General features: G+C 38.3%; 1 protein-coding gene across 4 annotated transcripts in view; it reads right to left on the bottom strand.

The window, feature by feature from the left end:
- Positions 1 to 13477, bottom strand: part of NKAIN3 (sodium/potassium transporting ATPase interacting 3) — a 369009-nt gene that overhangs the window by 185986 nt on the left and 169546 nt on the right. For all 4 annotated transcript variants that reach the window (XM_081117407.1, XM_081117404.1, XM_081117405.1 and 1 more), the window contains exon 2: positions 3603 to 3740. In XM_081117407.1, coding sequence (XP_080973533.1) covers positions 3603 to 3740 — 138 coding nt within the window. The remainder of the gene's footprint in view (positions 1 to 3602; positions 3741 to 13477) is intronic.

The following is a 13477-nucleotide window of genomic DNA, read 5'->3' as shown; positions in this document are numbered from 1 at the left end:
TGCTAAGTGCTTTATACCCATCAGTTCATTCAGTCATCGCACGAAAATCAAGGAAGAGAGGGAATCATTTGATAAGTGAGTGTCATCGTTGGGGTAGGAACTCAAACGGGTTGACTCTGGAAGCGAGATGCTCAAGGATTACCTGACAGTCTTTATTTAAAAAGACCTTAAGAAAAGGGCTATAGATTAGTTTGAGAGTTAATACTTTGGGTAATTTTATTTGTAATTCAATTGAAAGAAGAATAAAAGAGGAGCTAAGACTCCATTTTTAACAAATTCTCTTCGGTTATCACGGAGCGTGCCCATATGTCTAGGTAACTATATTTGCAGTATAGAAGAGAACTTACCAAACCAAAACCAAACCAAACCACTCGATAACTGTCATCTAAATGCCTATTTATTTATTCTACTTTGCTTAAATTTAGTACACATATTTTAAATCCTAATTTACATAGACAGAGACTATAAAGATTTTTTTAAAAAGTTTATGTGTTCTACGTGGTTTTGTGAATAGTTCCCAGTTTTATGAGGCTATTTCACCATTTTTTAGTTGAAATGAACTTTAGAAGTCTTGCAGTCTATTGCTTTCTTATCCAGCAATTAGCTTATAACATGATTTATTTTTACTTCCTCAGCTTGTTTGTTTTCCAATTACCAGAAAGCTCATTCGTTCATTCATATGTGTATCAATCAGATAAAATATTGCGTACAATAGGATAGGAAAAGAGGAGAAGACATTAAACATTAAACAGTTCAATTACTTATTAAGCACTTACTCTGTTAAGTTATGCTAAGCAAGTAACAGACATTATATAATTCTTAAAAACAACTATGAGTCAGGTTTTTACAAATAAACTATGGTACAAAGAAAGCAAATAAATGTCCCAAGTCTTCACAGCCAATAATTGGTGGGGGAGGATTTAAATCTGGCACCAATTAAATGAAAAGCTAACACTCTTAAGTCGTGTTGAGCAGTAGTAGCTCAGGAAGGAGACATATGATGACACAGTAGGGAATTTTTCCTATCTAACAATTCAAATTAAAGCGAGTTGCTGTCCTTTGCACATGAACATCTGCATAAAAGCTCAAATAACTAAATTGTGGGCCTAGAAAATTTACTTGGCTTTTTTTTTTTTTTTAATTTAAAGGCAATTTTGAGTTAATTTTAATTTCAAAGTTAAACTTTATTTTTAAAAATGTTAAATTTAAAAAATAATACAAATGTTAATTAGCTATTGCTCCTACATTTAAATTAATTTAAAACTGCTTGATTAAATCAATGTATTTTCCATGAAATAATAATGATCTAAATAATTCTGGGGGCAGAATCTCATTTTGGAATTCACAAGTAAGATTTCTGAATATCTGGATGTAGGAGTAAACAGAAGAAAACTGCTGATTCTAGAACAATACTTCAGGACTGTGAAATAGAATTTCATAGCCCATACTCTGCTTCATTTTGCCTCTAGCTAAAGAAACACAAAAGGTGCATTCAAACTCTTCAACTAAACTTGGTATTCTGTAATGTATATATGCCTCCTTGCGTTGTAGCTGAAATAAATTTTAATCAGTAAAAGGGTACCATATAACAAAGTTGCTTTTGTGTTCTAAAACTAAATAAAGAAATAGCAAATTCTACCTTTTCATTAGTGATGGTATCCAAAGGGAGTTAGTGCTCTTTAATTTTGTGATTTGGGTGAATTTTTCTGATAGTCTTTGCTATGGGACCTCCTTAATTACAGTGGCAGGAGCCCAAGACATTATAATCCTTAGAAAAAAGTAAGTTGAGGAGTAACTCAGCTCAAGGCAGGTGTAGGCAGAGTAGCACATACAGTTTTTTCATGCGAATCCTCAAGTTCAGACTGTGATGCGCAAGGCAGTGAGGCCAGTTTTTCTTGTTGAACTCAGACATGTTCTGAAATTAGATATCATTTTCTAGTTCATCCTGCAAAATCACTTCATCCAATAACCTTTAATTCATTTATTATTTGTTCAATCAAGTACTAAGCATACTGGGATAGACCTAGAATACAGCAATGAATAGGCGTGCTCTGCCTGCCAGGAGAACACTGTTGAATGGGATGAGATGGGCTGGAGGCGAGGAAGGTAACTGTGCAGGGTGCTAGGATAGAAAGAGTCGGCGGGACGTAAGAGAGCAGAGAGGAGGTGGCACCTACCCCAGAGTGGGGTGGCCTGGGAAGGCTCTTAAGAGGTGATCATTCAGTTGAAGGTTATTACCCACTTCCCAAGTGGGTAAGGAGCATAGGGCATTCCAGGTATGTGCAAACTGAGGAGGCAAACGACAGCATATGTTCTTAGGAAAACACAAATCATTCAGTGTGGCTGGCAGGAGGTGAAGGTCAGTGGCCCACAGCACAGACTCTGCCCTCCAAATGGCTGCCCTGGGGCACAAGGCAGTGATTGAAGTCACTCACCTGGCTGTGGGGACTCAACAATTCTACTTTGTATTTCTTCTCTGGGAGCTAGCCTCTGCTGAGCCATGGTACAACGTACTAGAAAAGTGTTCCATGGAGTTGGACTTGCAGTATAAGATGCTTTCATATGCATAACGTCAAACTATTACTGGATTATATGTTCTAGTTTGTTGCTACGAACACAGAGCAAGTGCTCTGTAATATGATGAGATTCAAAATAGAGAATAAATGGATTCACAGAAAATTTTAACTTTATTCTTTTCTATAGATGTGATTGGATTAAATAAAAATGGAAAGGTGGCGTATTTTTAAGCCAAAGGTTTCTTCTAGTGGGGAGATGTTACTATATTATAAGAAAATATTTAATAATTCTACTGAATACTGTACATTAATTCAGGCTCAATGAGTATTTTAGAGTACTTTGCCACTCTGATTTGCAATTACTTATCTATGCTTGTTACTTCTTACATCCTTCTTATACATGAAGCCTAAAATATTACCTTTTTTTTTATTATAGAAAACTAATTACTGGGAATAACTTCCATTTTATTGTGGAGCACAACATACACCTTGTTAAATTGTCTTACGATGGAGGGTGTGCTGACCCTGTTTGGCATAGTTTGGAGTATGGATTCATGTTCCAGAGTTATCTTAACAAAATGGAGAAATGTTTGGTAATAACATACCATATAAAATGCATTAGAGATGAGTACTAAATTACCTTTAGTACATGCATTTGCAATGTCCTAAATCCGTTGAAATTACATTGTTATTGTTTTCAGTTGGCAAACAGTCAAGGCTAGGTAGGTTAGCTTTGTAGGGTGACACATGTCAACTGAAATGACAGTTAATGTATATTTATATCTCATCATAACATCAAGACCTCAACAGGCCTCTTACTCTACCCAAATCCATTTTAAATTTAAAAAACGTCCTTGTGGTACTTGAATTTAGTTACACTGTGAGTCTCACATTTACAGGCATGTTGCTTTGCTCCATTGTAAACATTCACTGCTGCCCTTTCCACAGATAATAGTCTCTTAACAGAATTCAGTATGTGAGAGCAATGCCGCATCATAGCAGAGGGAACAAGTTGTTCTCTTATTTATCTTCTCACAGCAATTTTGCAGTGCTTATATGAAGAGACATGGTAAAAATAAGACTTACCACCACGATATACCGAGGTCTGTACTGAATGGTTCCAAACAAACCCAATATGACAACTATTATATGCAGAAAATTTCCAAGAATAGGCGCCCACTGGAAGCCAAGGAAGTCAAAGATCTGCCTCTCTAAGGCGGAGAGCTAAAACAAAGCAAAAAGAGTCCATTAGCGTTTAACCCAAGAATAACCATACCTTTTTCTTTATAATCCTCACCCAAAGATATATTTTTAGAGAGAGAGAGAAAGAAAAACATCGATGTGAGAGATGAACATTGATCGGTTGCCTCCCATATGCACCCTGAAAGGGGATAGAACCCGAAACCTAAGTATGTGCCCTGACCAGGAACTGAAATTGCAACCTTGTGGTGTGTGGGGTGAACAACTGAGCCACCTGGCCAGGGCCATAATCATACCATTTTAATCTTTATGTCACTGTTAGAGAAGTCTGCATATTCTTTATAAATCACACTAATGGACATCATTATCACTAGAGTTGTGAAACCTATTTCATGTACTGTTTTGTACAGCTTTTCTCAGAAGATACACTTTGAGCATTATGACTTCAAGTTTAAATGGATTTTTAAACCTATCTGGAGAGCTATACTCCCTAAATCACTTTCTATAGTAGAAAACCTAGGCAGATATTTTATGACAGTAATTCATCATTAGTTTTAGTAAAATGGTTGGCTTACTATAACATATTTGGAACAATAATTCCAGACTGGCAATACGAAAACTAATATTGTTTTGGAAAAACAACCCTCCTACTATACTGCCTTCCTCTGTGAAACATAAATGATCAAATTATCTGTTTTGGTTTTGATGACAATGACTAACCGCTTTGTCACAATGAAGCTTACTTATTTACTTACTCTGGGCTCAATGTCCTCATGTAAACTAGAGTTATAGAGTCTTTTTGAATTATATTTTATTGACATCATACACCTACATGAAAATTCATCTTAGGTTAGGTAAAATTCTTTTGAAATAAAAATTATGGGGCTATAACAATTTTAGACATGCCACAGTTTATTATATTTGCATGATACACAATCACATTTTAAATAATTCTAAAACGTATTTAAAACACCCACTTAAAGCATTTATGATGGAGATGACTTTTTTATAGTCCAGTGGATGCCAACAACGTCATTATCACGTACACATGATATTTATTGTATTTTACATCTAAAATTTTTATAATTCCACCTGCTGTATTTGGACACTAATCTCACACATCTCAACCATTTTTCTAGATTAACTTTGATAAGATAGTAATTCCAATAAAATGATCCAGCCATTAGCCATACTTATGGCGCTAGAAACTGCAGATGAAAATGGCACTCTAGGTATTTTTTCTAGTCATGTGGCAGGTGTATGCCTGAATAGCTTTAATTTCCTTGGACATAAAGAAATGCCCACCATCCAGTAAGCCGAATCTACCTTGGTTAAGATTCACCTTTAGTAAGCTGAGGACGAGAGAAGAGCAACTGCCTCCAGACAACCAGCCAGAACCACACTCATTTCATGGCTACTTCCTGCCCCGGGAGCGATCTGTCACCACCCCCTGCACTCACAAATGGGAAGATGCACAGAAGTGGCTAAAACAAAATAATCAGCAGGACAAGAAGCAGCAGCCACCATGTTTTCAACCCCTGGGTTATCTCTGTTTGAGGCTCTAATTAGTTCCCAGGAATCTTTCCCTAAAAATGCAGCATTTTATTTATGGGCCCATCAGTGGTGCAAATACGCAGTTTTTAAAAAAATGCCTGAACAGGATGGATGTGTTCAGAGAAAAAAAATAAACCCAGAAGAGCAGCTGCAGGCAATTCATTTTGAAAAGCAACCTTATTTTAAAGCTGTCGTGCATCACAAAAACCTTTAAAGTGAACTTTTCAAACAGAGAAAAACCTATTTTTTTTCTGTCAGAAAATGCATGGATAGCATTCTCTTTTATGATGTTAAAGAAATCATGAATAATGAAAGAAGCCAAATTAGCACCACTTATTAGAAAATCTGTATTCTTTATTGAAGGCACTGTATCTCCCTATTAATGTTTGTTCTCTGATAACTTATTTAAAGATGGACTAAGGTGGCCTGAAATAAGGGCATAAACACAGGCCATTAAGAAAATCAAATGGGGGAATCATACTAAGGATCAGACAAGAGTCAGCTATAAAAACTACACAAACCATAAGCACTAGATTTGAGAACTGTATTTTAAAAAGTCCACCAACAACAATAAAAAAGCCCTTCCAAAATAAAATACCACTGCAATTTTTACTTAATTTTCTTAACCCTCACCCGAGGATATGTTTTTATTGATTTTTAGAGACAGAGGAAAGGGGGGGGGAGAGAGAGAGAAACATCAATGTGAGAGAGAATCATCCATCGGGTGCCTCCTGTATGGGCCTGGACCGGGGATTGAACCTGCAACCTTTTGGTGTTTTGGGACAATGCTCCAACCATTTGAGCCACCCTGCCAGGGCTACTTAATTTCTACTTAATTTTTAATCTAATTTTCACGGTAAGCTATTTAGGCATTTAGTTTATAGGCCTATACCTTCTCTCTGGATGTCATAACTCTAGAGACATCACTTTTTGCCTCAAGAGCTTGACACTAATAATAAATGGCCCAGAGCCACAAAATGAAATGAAATGATATCCTGTTTGCTTTGTTTACTCAGAAAAAGTATGAATATAGTTTGGAAATCTCTTTGTCCAAGTGGTTCTCATCAATGGTATGTGCTGAGGCTGCTGGCGCAGGCCCGGGAACGTGGGTCGGGTGCATCTCTTCCCAGCTCCAAGGTCAGTGACCTCAAGTTGGGAACCTGACATCGGCTCTTAAGGGAATGTTTTACAATATGAATGTTGAAAAGGCTAAAAATAAGGGTTTTATTTATTTGTCCTCGGGTCCTACTGTTAAACATTCACCTGCCTACCACTGGAAACAGCGCCTCTGACCCAGGAGAGCAGCGAGAGGAAGCAACGGAACATGGAACGTGGCCCAGGCAGAGCAGCCAGCCCCGGCGACAGCGGGGCCATCAGGGCCCACCGAGGGTGTGTGACAGGGGCCAGGGCAAAGGAGAGGATGGCGAAGCATTTGACGAGCCCAAGGTTTAAGTAAAAGTAGAGAATTCAGGGAAATAGAACGGTAACAGGACATGCCAGAGAAAGCAAAACCAGCCAGGCACCAGTTTAAAAACAGAGGCAGTGAAAACCGAGGGAATCACTTCTAAGTGAAAGGTAAGTAGGGAAGCATCTGGAAGCTCTAAGAACATGGTGAAAACAGAGTATGTTTCTTCTTAACGAGTTAAAAAATAAAGGCAATTGGAACCCTAATAAAATGGAAGGGAGGGAGGGAGGAAGGGAGGCAAGAGGGAGAAAGAGCCCATGGGCGATGCAGAGAAGGCAGGCTTCGAGGACACCTGGAAATTAAAATGGGGTGTGATTTTGAATGTAAACATGAGGACGTCATCGCAACCTTCTCCCTAAGTGTCACAGGGGTGGGAACATTGGAACCGAGAGAGAAATGTAATCCTAGCTCATACGACGGGCTGCATGAAAACTAGGCCACACTTATTATAATGGAAATGTTGCTTATGGAATTGGAACTTTCAGAATCAAACTGCAGAAGCCTTCATTATGGTTATGGAACAAAGTGTGAAGTATCGTTGGACTATATAAAGTATATCTAACAAAGGCTGGGAGAGGCTGAATGTTCTGTGCCTGATTCTGTGGATATACGGCAAGGGGCAAGGAGTGAGCTACAATTCTTCCTGAAGGGTCACGCATTTCCTTATCAGGCTCCAAGTGAAAATATTTCCTCTAAATCCATACCACACCCCACAGTAACCACATATACTCCCAAGAGCTCAAGAAGTGTCCTGCTCCCTTATTTTATGCCCAAGGGAATATAGGTACAAACAAATAGAGGCACCTTCAAAACACACTGCTTTCCTTACTGATCCATGTATTATGCTTAATGCTTCCCACAGTATTTTACATACTTGCTTATAATGATTACTAATTGTGAGAATGAATTTGCATGTAGTTAAAGAGCTGTAAAAATTCCAGGTGAACAGGCATTTTCCTGGGCATTTACCTAGGCTGGGTCTACATAGTAAGTATCTGCCCAAACTAAAGCTGGGTAAGAATGCTCAATTTTAATTTTTATCTTTTTAAATTGATTTTTAGAAAGAGAGGGAGAGAGAGAGGGAGAGGGAGAGGGAGAGGGAGAGGGAGAGGGAGAGGGAGAGGGAGGGGGAGAGGGAGGGGGAGAGGGGGACGGAGAGGGGGACAGAGAGGGAGAGGGAGAGGGAGGGGGAGAGGGAGGGGGAGAGGGGGAGGGAGAGGGAGGGGAAGAGGGAGGGGAAGAGGGGGAGGGAGAGGGAGGGGGAGAGGGGGAGGGAGAGGGGGAGGGAGAGGGAGGAAGGGGTAGAGGGAAGGGGGGAGGGAGGGAAACATCCATGTGAGAGCGAAACATTGATTGGTTGCCGCCTGCATGCCCCTACTGGAGATGGAGCCCACAGTGGGTCATGTGCCCTGACCAGAAATCGAACTGGCAACATTTCAGCACCCAGAACGATGCCTAACCAACTGAGCCACACCAGCTAGGGTAAGAATGCACATTCTTAAGGAGTGAGTACCCTTGGAGATGCAACTTCCCAGTAAGATGAGCTGCCTTTTACTTTCATTCTTGGATTTTCCCCCTGCTCACTAGAGACAGAGACATTAGAAAAGATTAAAACATTTTGTTTAAATTCACTCTGACCAAAGAAAACTTGCTGGGTGGATCCTGCTACAATTGTTGAAAATGAGGAGGAAAATTAGTTTTGAAGCCAATGCATCAGAATTCCTTATAGAAGATCTGACACAGTATCAGATTCCATATTCCAATTGTGGGCTTTCCCCATTCTTTAAAAAAAATGCAAATTAAAACCTGGCGTGGACGCCTGTGGACTACTCTGCACCTTGATAGTGCCTCAGAGCCAGGAGCTGTGAGCTTCCCTGTTGAGCTCAATACAGGTAAGGAGACCCGCTCCTCTCTGCCTGTCAATATGTGCACAAAATGTTAAGTGCTTTTCAATTTAGGTTAAGCCAAATATAATTAGAATAACTGAGATAATATGTAAGATCTGGGCACAAAACATGCCACTGGGAAACTTAAAGCTGGCTGAAACTAAATTTTAGTTTATTCATTGTTAGGGGTTATTTTAATCACCACTCTTCTCATATCAATTCAGCCTAACTCAATAGGCAAAGTTTCCAGCTGTGGGGTTTAATTAGGGGAAATGAGGTTCTCATAATTAAGTAAACTTTAAAAACATTTCCTTTGGCAGCATACTTTTTTTTTTTTTAAAGAAAGAAACTTAGACGTTACCAATAGATCTTGTCAAGAGGGGGTTTTTCACATGTTTTCTAGCACTGCAGGCACCAATGTTGACATTAAAAAACAAAACAAAAAACATGTTATAAAGAAGCTAGGGAGTGAATGCTCTCATTCCTTCTTTCATACTAAGTCAATAATACTCTGGGTGAGAATTTCACAAAATTAGGCAGAAGAAAATAATCTGTTAATATTTGTTTGAGGATGTCCCTTGGTCTCTAAGCAGGGTGGTTTCGTCATATGACGAAACCCTATGTCTGCTTCCCCTGCCAGGAATTATCCCACAACCCAACTCCTCCAACTTTGCCAAGCAGAGGCCGACCTTAAAAAATGCATCTCCTGTCCACGAATAGCTGAAGCCAGGAAAAAGGCAACTATTTCCACAAAAGCCCAAAGTAGCAATTTGTTACAGAACAGTGATTGAAGATTGAATCTCAACCCTCCAGTGGAGCCGTATCAGATCCAAGAACACTAAAGTTGAACCCCTAGGCAGGGTGACCTATACAATTCCACAAACAGCTGGCGGGAACACTGCCGTGGCATTTAAGACTCCCACGGAGCTTTGACTTAATAGCAACCCAGCGTGAGAAGACGGAGGAGAGGGCTGTGGACCAGAAATTTCTTTATTTTTTATGTGTCGTTGAGACCACCTGCAAGAATTCCTTCTTTAAAGAATCCCTTTAAAGTGTACATATTCAGCGAGAACTAGATTTTTTCCCCATTTGGGAAAGAAATGAAATGCTGCTTCTTTAGAAAGTAATATAGACAAAAACTTGAACATGTCCAAGTATTAATGCTACAGAGAAGCTATCCTATGAAAATCAGAATGTATAATAAACACTTAATAAACAGTTGATGGTGCTAAAGGTTATTTTTCTTTTTGCCTTTCTCCTGCTGCCCTAAGTCCACCATGTAGCGGCTGCTTGAGTAGCCAGTTGCTGTCCATGTTCTGGAAAGGATGCTGGTGACGCAGCAAACCACCGACACTGGAACAGGACCCTGATGGTAGGACCAGTGAAAACCTTAGACAACAGCTGAGGTGCTTCTAGCGCACACTTGCACTTTATTTCCTTCTTCCGTTATCACTAATCAATGGCTGCGACCTAATCTGGTGACAGGGTCTTCGTCAACTTGATATGAGTGTCTTTAATCTTCAAGGTCTCAGGGGACAAACTGAATGAATCACTTTTTAATCACGCTTATAGTTTTTGGACATTGAAATGTTTCTCAAAGGACCAATGAAACTCCATCAGCCTCTTAGCTTCCAGGCTTTTGGATTAGAAATGTGCAAACAGGCTGAATAAAACAGAACATATCATGGGACCTCTCTTCTGGGCTCCTCTCTAGTGGCCAGGGTTGACTACATGTTAATTTTAGGAGCTCTGACAGGGCCAAGCTGATCACACAGAGATACACTGTCATATCCTGAGCTTTTATCTCAGCCACATTAACTGCCTTGCTTCAAATAAGGTCCATATCTGTCAATTTTTTCACGGGGATAATGATTTCCCCCACATTTTTATGTGCAGTAACTACACTTACTGTTCAATAGCACAGTCTAAAATGATGTTAATATCACAGAACATATTTATGATGTTTTGACGTATGTTCCAGAGTCTCATACTTTAGAGTAAAAAAAAGAAGACTAATGTTTTTACCAATATGTTTTCGTTTCTTATAGATTTAGGGGAAGAACAGGGAGCTGATATTTGCTCACCACCTACTGTGTGGTAAGCATAACATAGAGTATCTAGTTAAATTCTAATAAAAACAAACAAACTACGAAGTGGGTTCTTTTTACCCTAATATTACAGAGGTTTAAAAGGCACCTAACACGCTCAAGAAGCACAGCTAGTGAGTGTTAGAATCAGCATCGGGACCTAGCTCAGTCAGGCTCCAGAATCCAGACCTTTTACCCTGTAGCATGGCCTTTCCCTGAAGGTTTAGATGAATTCCTAATTGCTTAAATATTTCATTAAAATATATGTACAATTTATAAAGTGCTTTTATAGACATCTTCTCATTTGTGGCTCATTCTTGAACTTATTTCCTGATCTGTGGTTATAAGAATAAAGTCAACAGAATACAGAGAAGATTTTCACCTGCAGGAAGATGGAACAGAAAAGTTTTTTTTGTATTTCTCCCGCTAAGTACACCTAAAAACCACTGTTACATACTCTATTACATACTCCTATTATGGAATTACAGATAAAAATGTCTTATTTCAAGGAAACAAAATTCTCCTCATGTGCTCTATTAGGAAACTACTGACATAGGTCTTCTCTATATTTTGAGGCAAAGTGGGACATTGTAGTCATCTAGTTTTCCATCAAATGCTATTATTGTTTAATGCTAAACACTGGAGTAAATAAAAGCGGACATCCTCTTTTTAATACTGATTAAAATCCGATTTTTCACAATTAAGCTATGCATTTTTAGAACCTCATGGAACAGACTGTGTTAAGTAGAAAAAATACTGCATGCTCAATTCTTATCATGTAAACAACAGAGGGCAAAACTGTGGCATAAGATAATAAGGTTTTAATAATCTAGGACCTGGGTCAGCTTATATTTTTATCAAATAGCATACATACAAGGAATATGGCAGTGTTTTGCATATTGTGACTGTATAATAAATATTTTTCAAACAAAATTCACTCTTCTTTAGAGAAAGAGAAATTTTTTTTTGAGAGAGAACTTGCAGTAAAAATATTTGGTGGGCAATCTGGCTTTAAATCACCATAGATTAAGTAAAGAAAATGAGTAGTTACATGAGTTGAATGAAATGAGACATGATTTGACAAGTGAAGTGGGAGAGGTAACTCCTGACCTGGGAATTTAGTAGATGATTAATGTGATAATTTAATGGTATACTTCTGCATTAATGTGGTAAAAATGGTAATATAAGCCTCCTAGGTATACACATAACATTGTTTCCTGAATTGTTGAATTCTACATAACTTTCACACAGAAGGAGATTTGGGGCTTTTATTTCTTTGTGTCCAACACAAATACCACCATCTGCTTTTCCTCTTTTAGCCATTTCTCCATGGCAACCCATATTGATTTACTAGTGTGATTGCAATTGTGCGGCCAACTTTATGTAACCTCGTACTTCAGACCATGAATACAGCAATTTTCTCTCTCTACTTTTGCTTTCAGAGCCACCTTCCAGTGGCTGTGTTGCTACATTTTAGGGCACACCACACAGAGGGAAGAGGTGGCATTTTGTAGTGAAAGGAGCCTTTTATCCCAGTAGCCGTCTCAGGGCCAGAACTTCTCCAGCAGTTCTTTTGTGAAAGTTAAGACCTGGCTGGCAACCGAAAGTGTATATAGTTGTAAGCAGCATTAACTGAGATTTCAAAATATCAAACCAGACAAAAGAGAAGCGGGGGAGCTGGCACTGAGCTCAAGGAATAGCATAATTCTTTTTCATTTGCTCCACACAGTGTCATTTAGGATACAGTTTAATGAGAATTAGATGCTTCTTCAGTCATTGAATAGTGAAATTCACAATAACTGAAAAATGTGAATGAATTACTTATCAAGATTGGACTTTCTTTCATCTTAATGGTTCAACTAAGAAGAACTTGCAGGCATTGCATTATCACAGATTGCCAATGCAAAGAAATCCTTAAACTTTCCATCAAGAGATTATCAGATTCATGTTGTAAACAGTTGGGCAAAATTATGAACTGGTATTTTTTTCAGTAGAGACCTACTGTCAGCATATCTTTTTTATTCTAATAAGTACTAAGTTAATCAGAATAAATCTTCAAATAAATGACAAGTGGAAACCACATTAAAAAAGTAAAACATAGGAAATATTAGAACTAATTATGATATGATAGGAAGTGTGTAGCTCAATGTTCAACAAGGTCCTCCCTCTGTATTTCCTCAATAATTATATTTCTGTTGCACTACAATACTTAGTACATGTTGAATTCAATAGTGATAAATTATGTCCTGGATCAAGGTATAGGCCAACTGCGTCAACTACTTTAGTATTTTGCATGTAGTAAGACTTGATCAAAATCACTTATAAAGAAATGTGATAAAAAATAGTTTTTCCACCCAAATAAAGTAAAGATATAGTTAAGTATTTCTGAGAGTGGTTACTCAAGCCAAAGATACAGAATCAAATAAAATGTACCTGGCCAGTCCCATTTGTTTATTTTTTCCTTTGTTTCTCTTGTCTAGGAGATATATTGGCAAAAAATGTTGCTATGCAAGGTGTCTGAGATTTTACTGCCTATGTTTTCTTCTAGGATTTTTTATGGTTTTGTGACTTACATTTAAGTCTTTTAACCATTTTGAGTTTATTCTTGTGTATGGTGTAAGTTGGTGGTCTAGTTGCATTGTTTTACCTGTCCAATTTTCCCAACACCATTTATTGAAGAGGCGGTTTCTACTCCATTGTGTGCTCTTGCCTCCTTTGTCAAACATTAATTGACCATAAAGGTGGGTTGATTTCTCGGGTCTCTGTTCT

The sequence above is a fragment of the Miniopterus schreibersii genome, assembly GCF_964146895.1.
Source record: "Miniopterus schreibersii genome assembly, chromosome: 17".
NCBI classification, from domain to species: Eukaryota; Metazoa; Chordata; class Mammalia; order Chiroptera; family Miniopteridae; genus Miniopterus; species Miniopterus schreibersii.
Note: the sequence above shows the minus strand (reverse complement) of the source record. Positions and strands in the feature narration are given on the sequence as shown.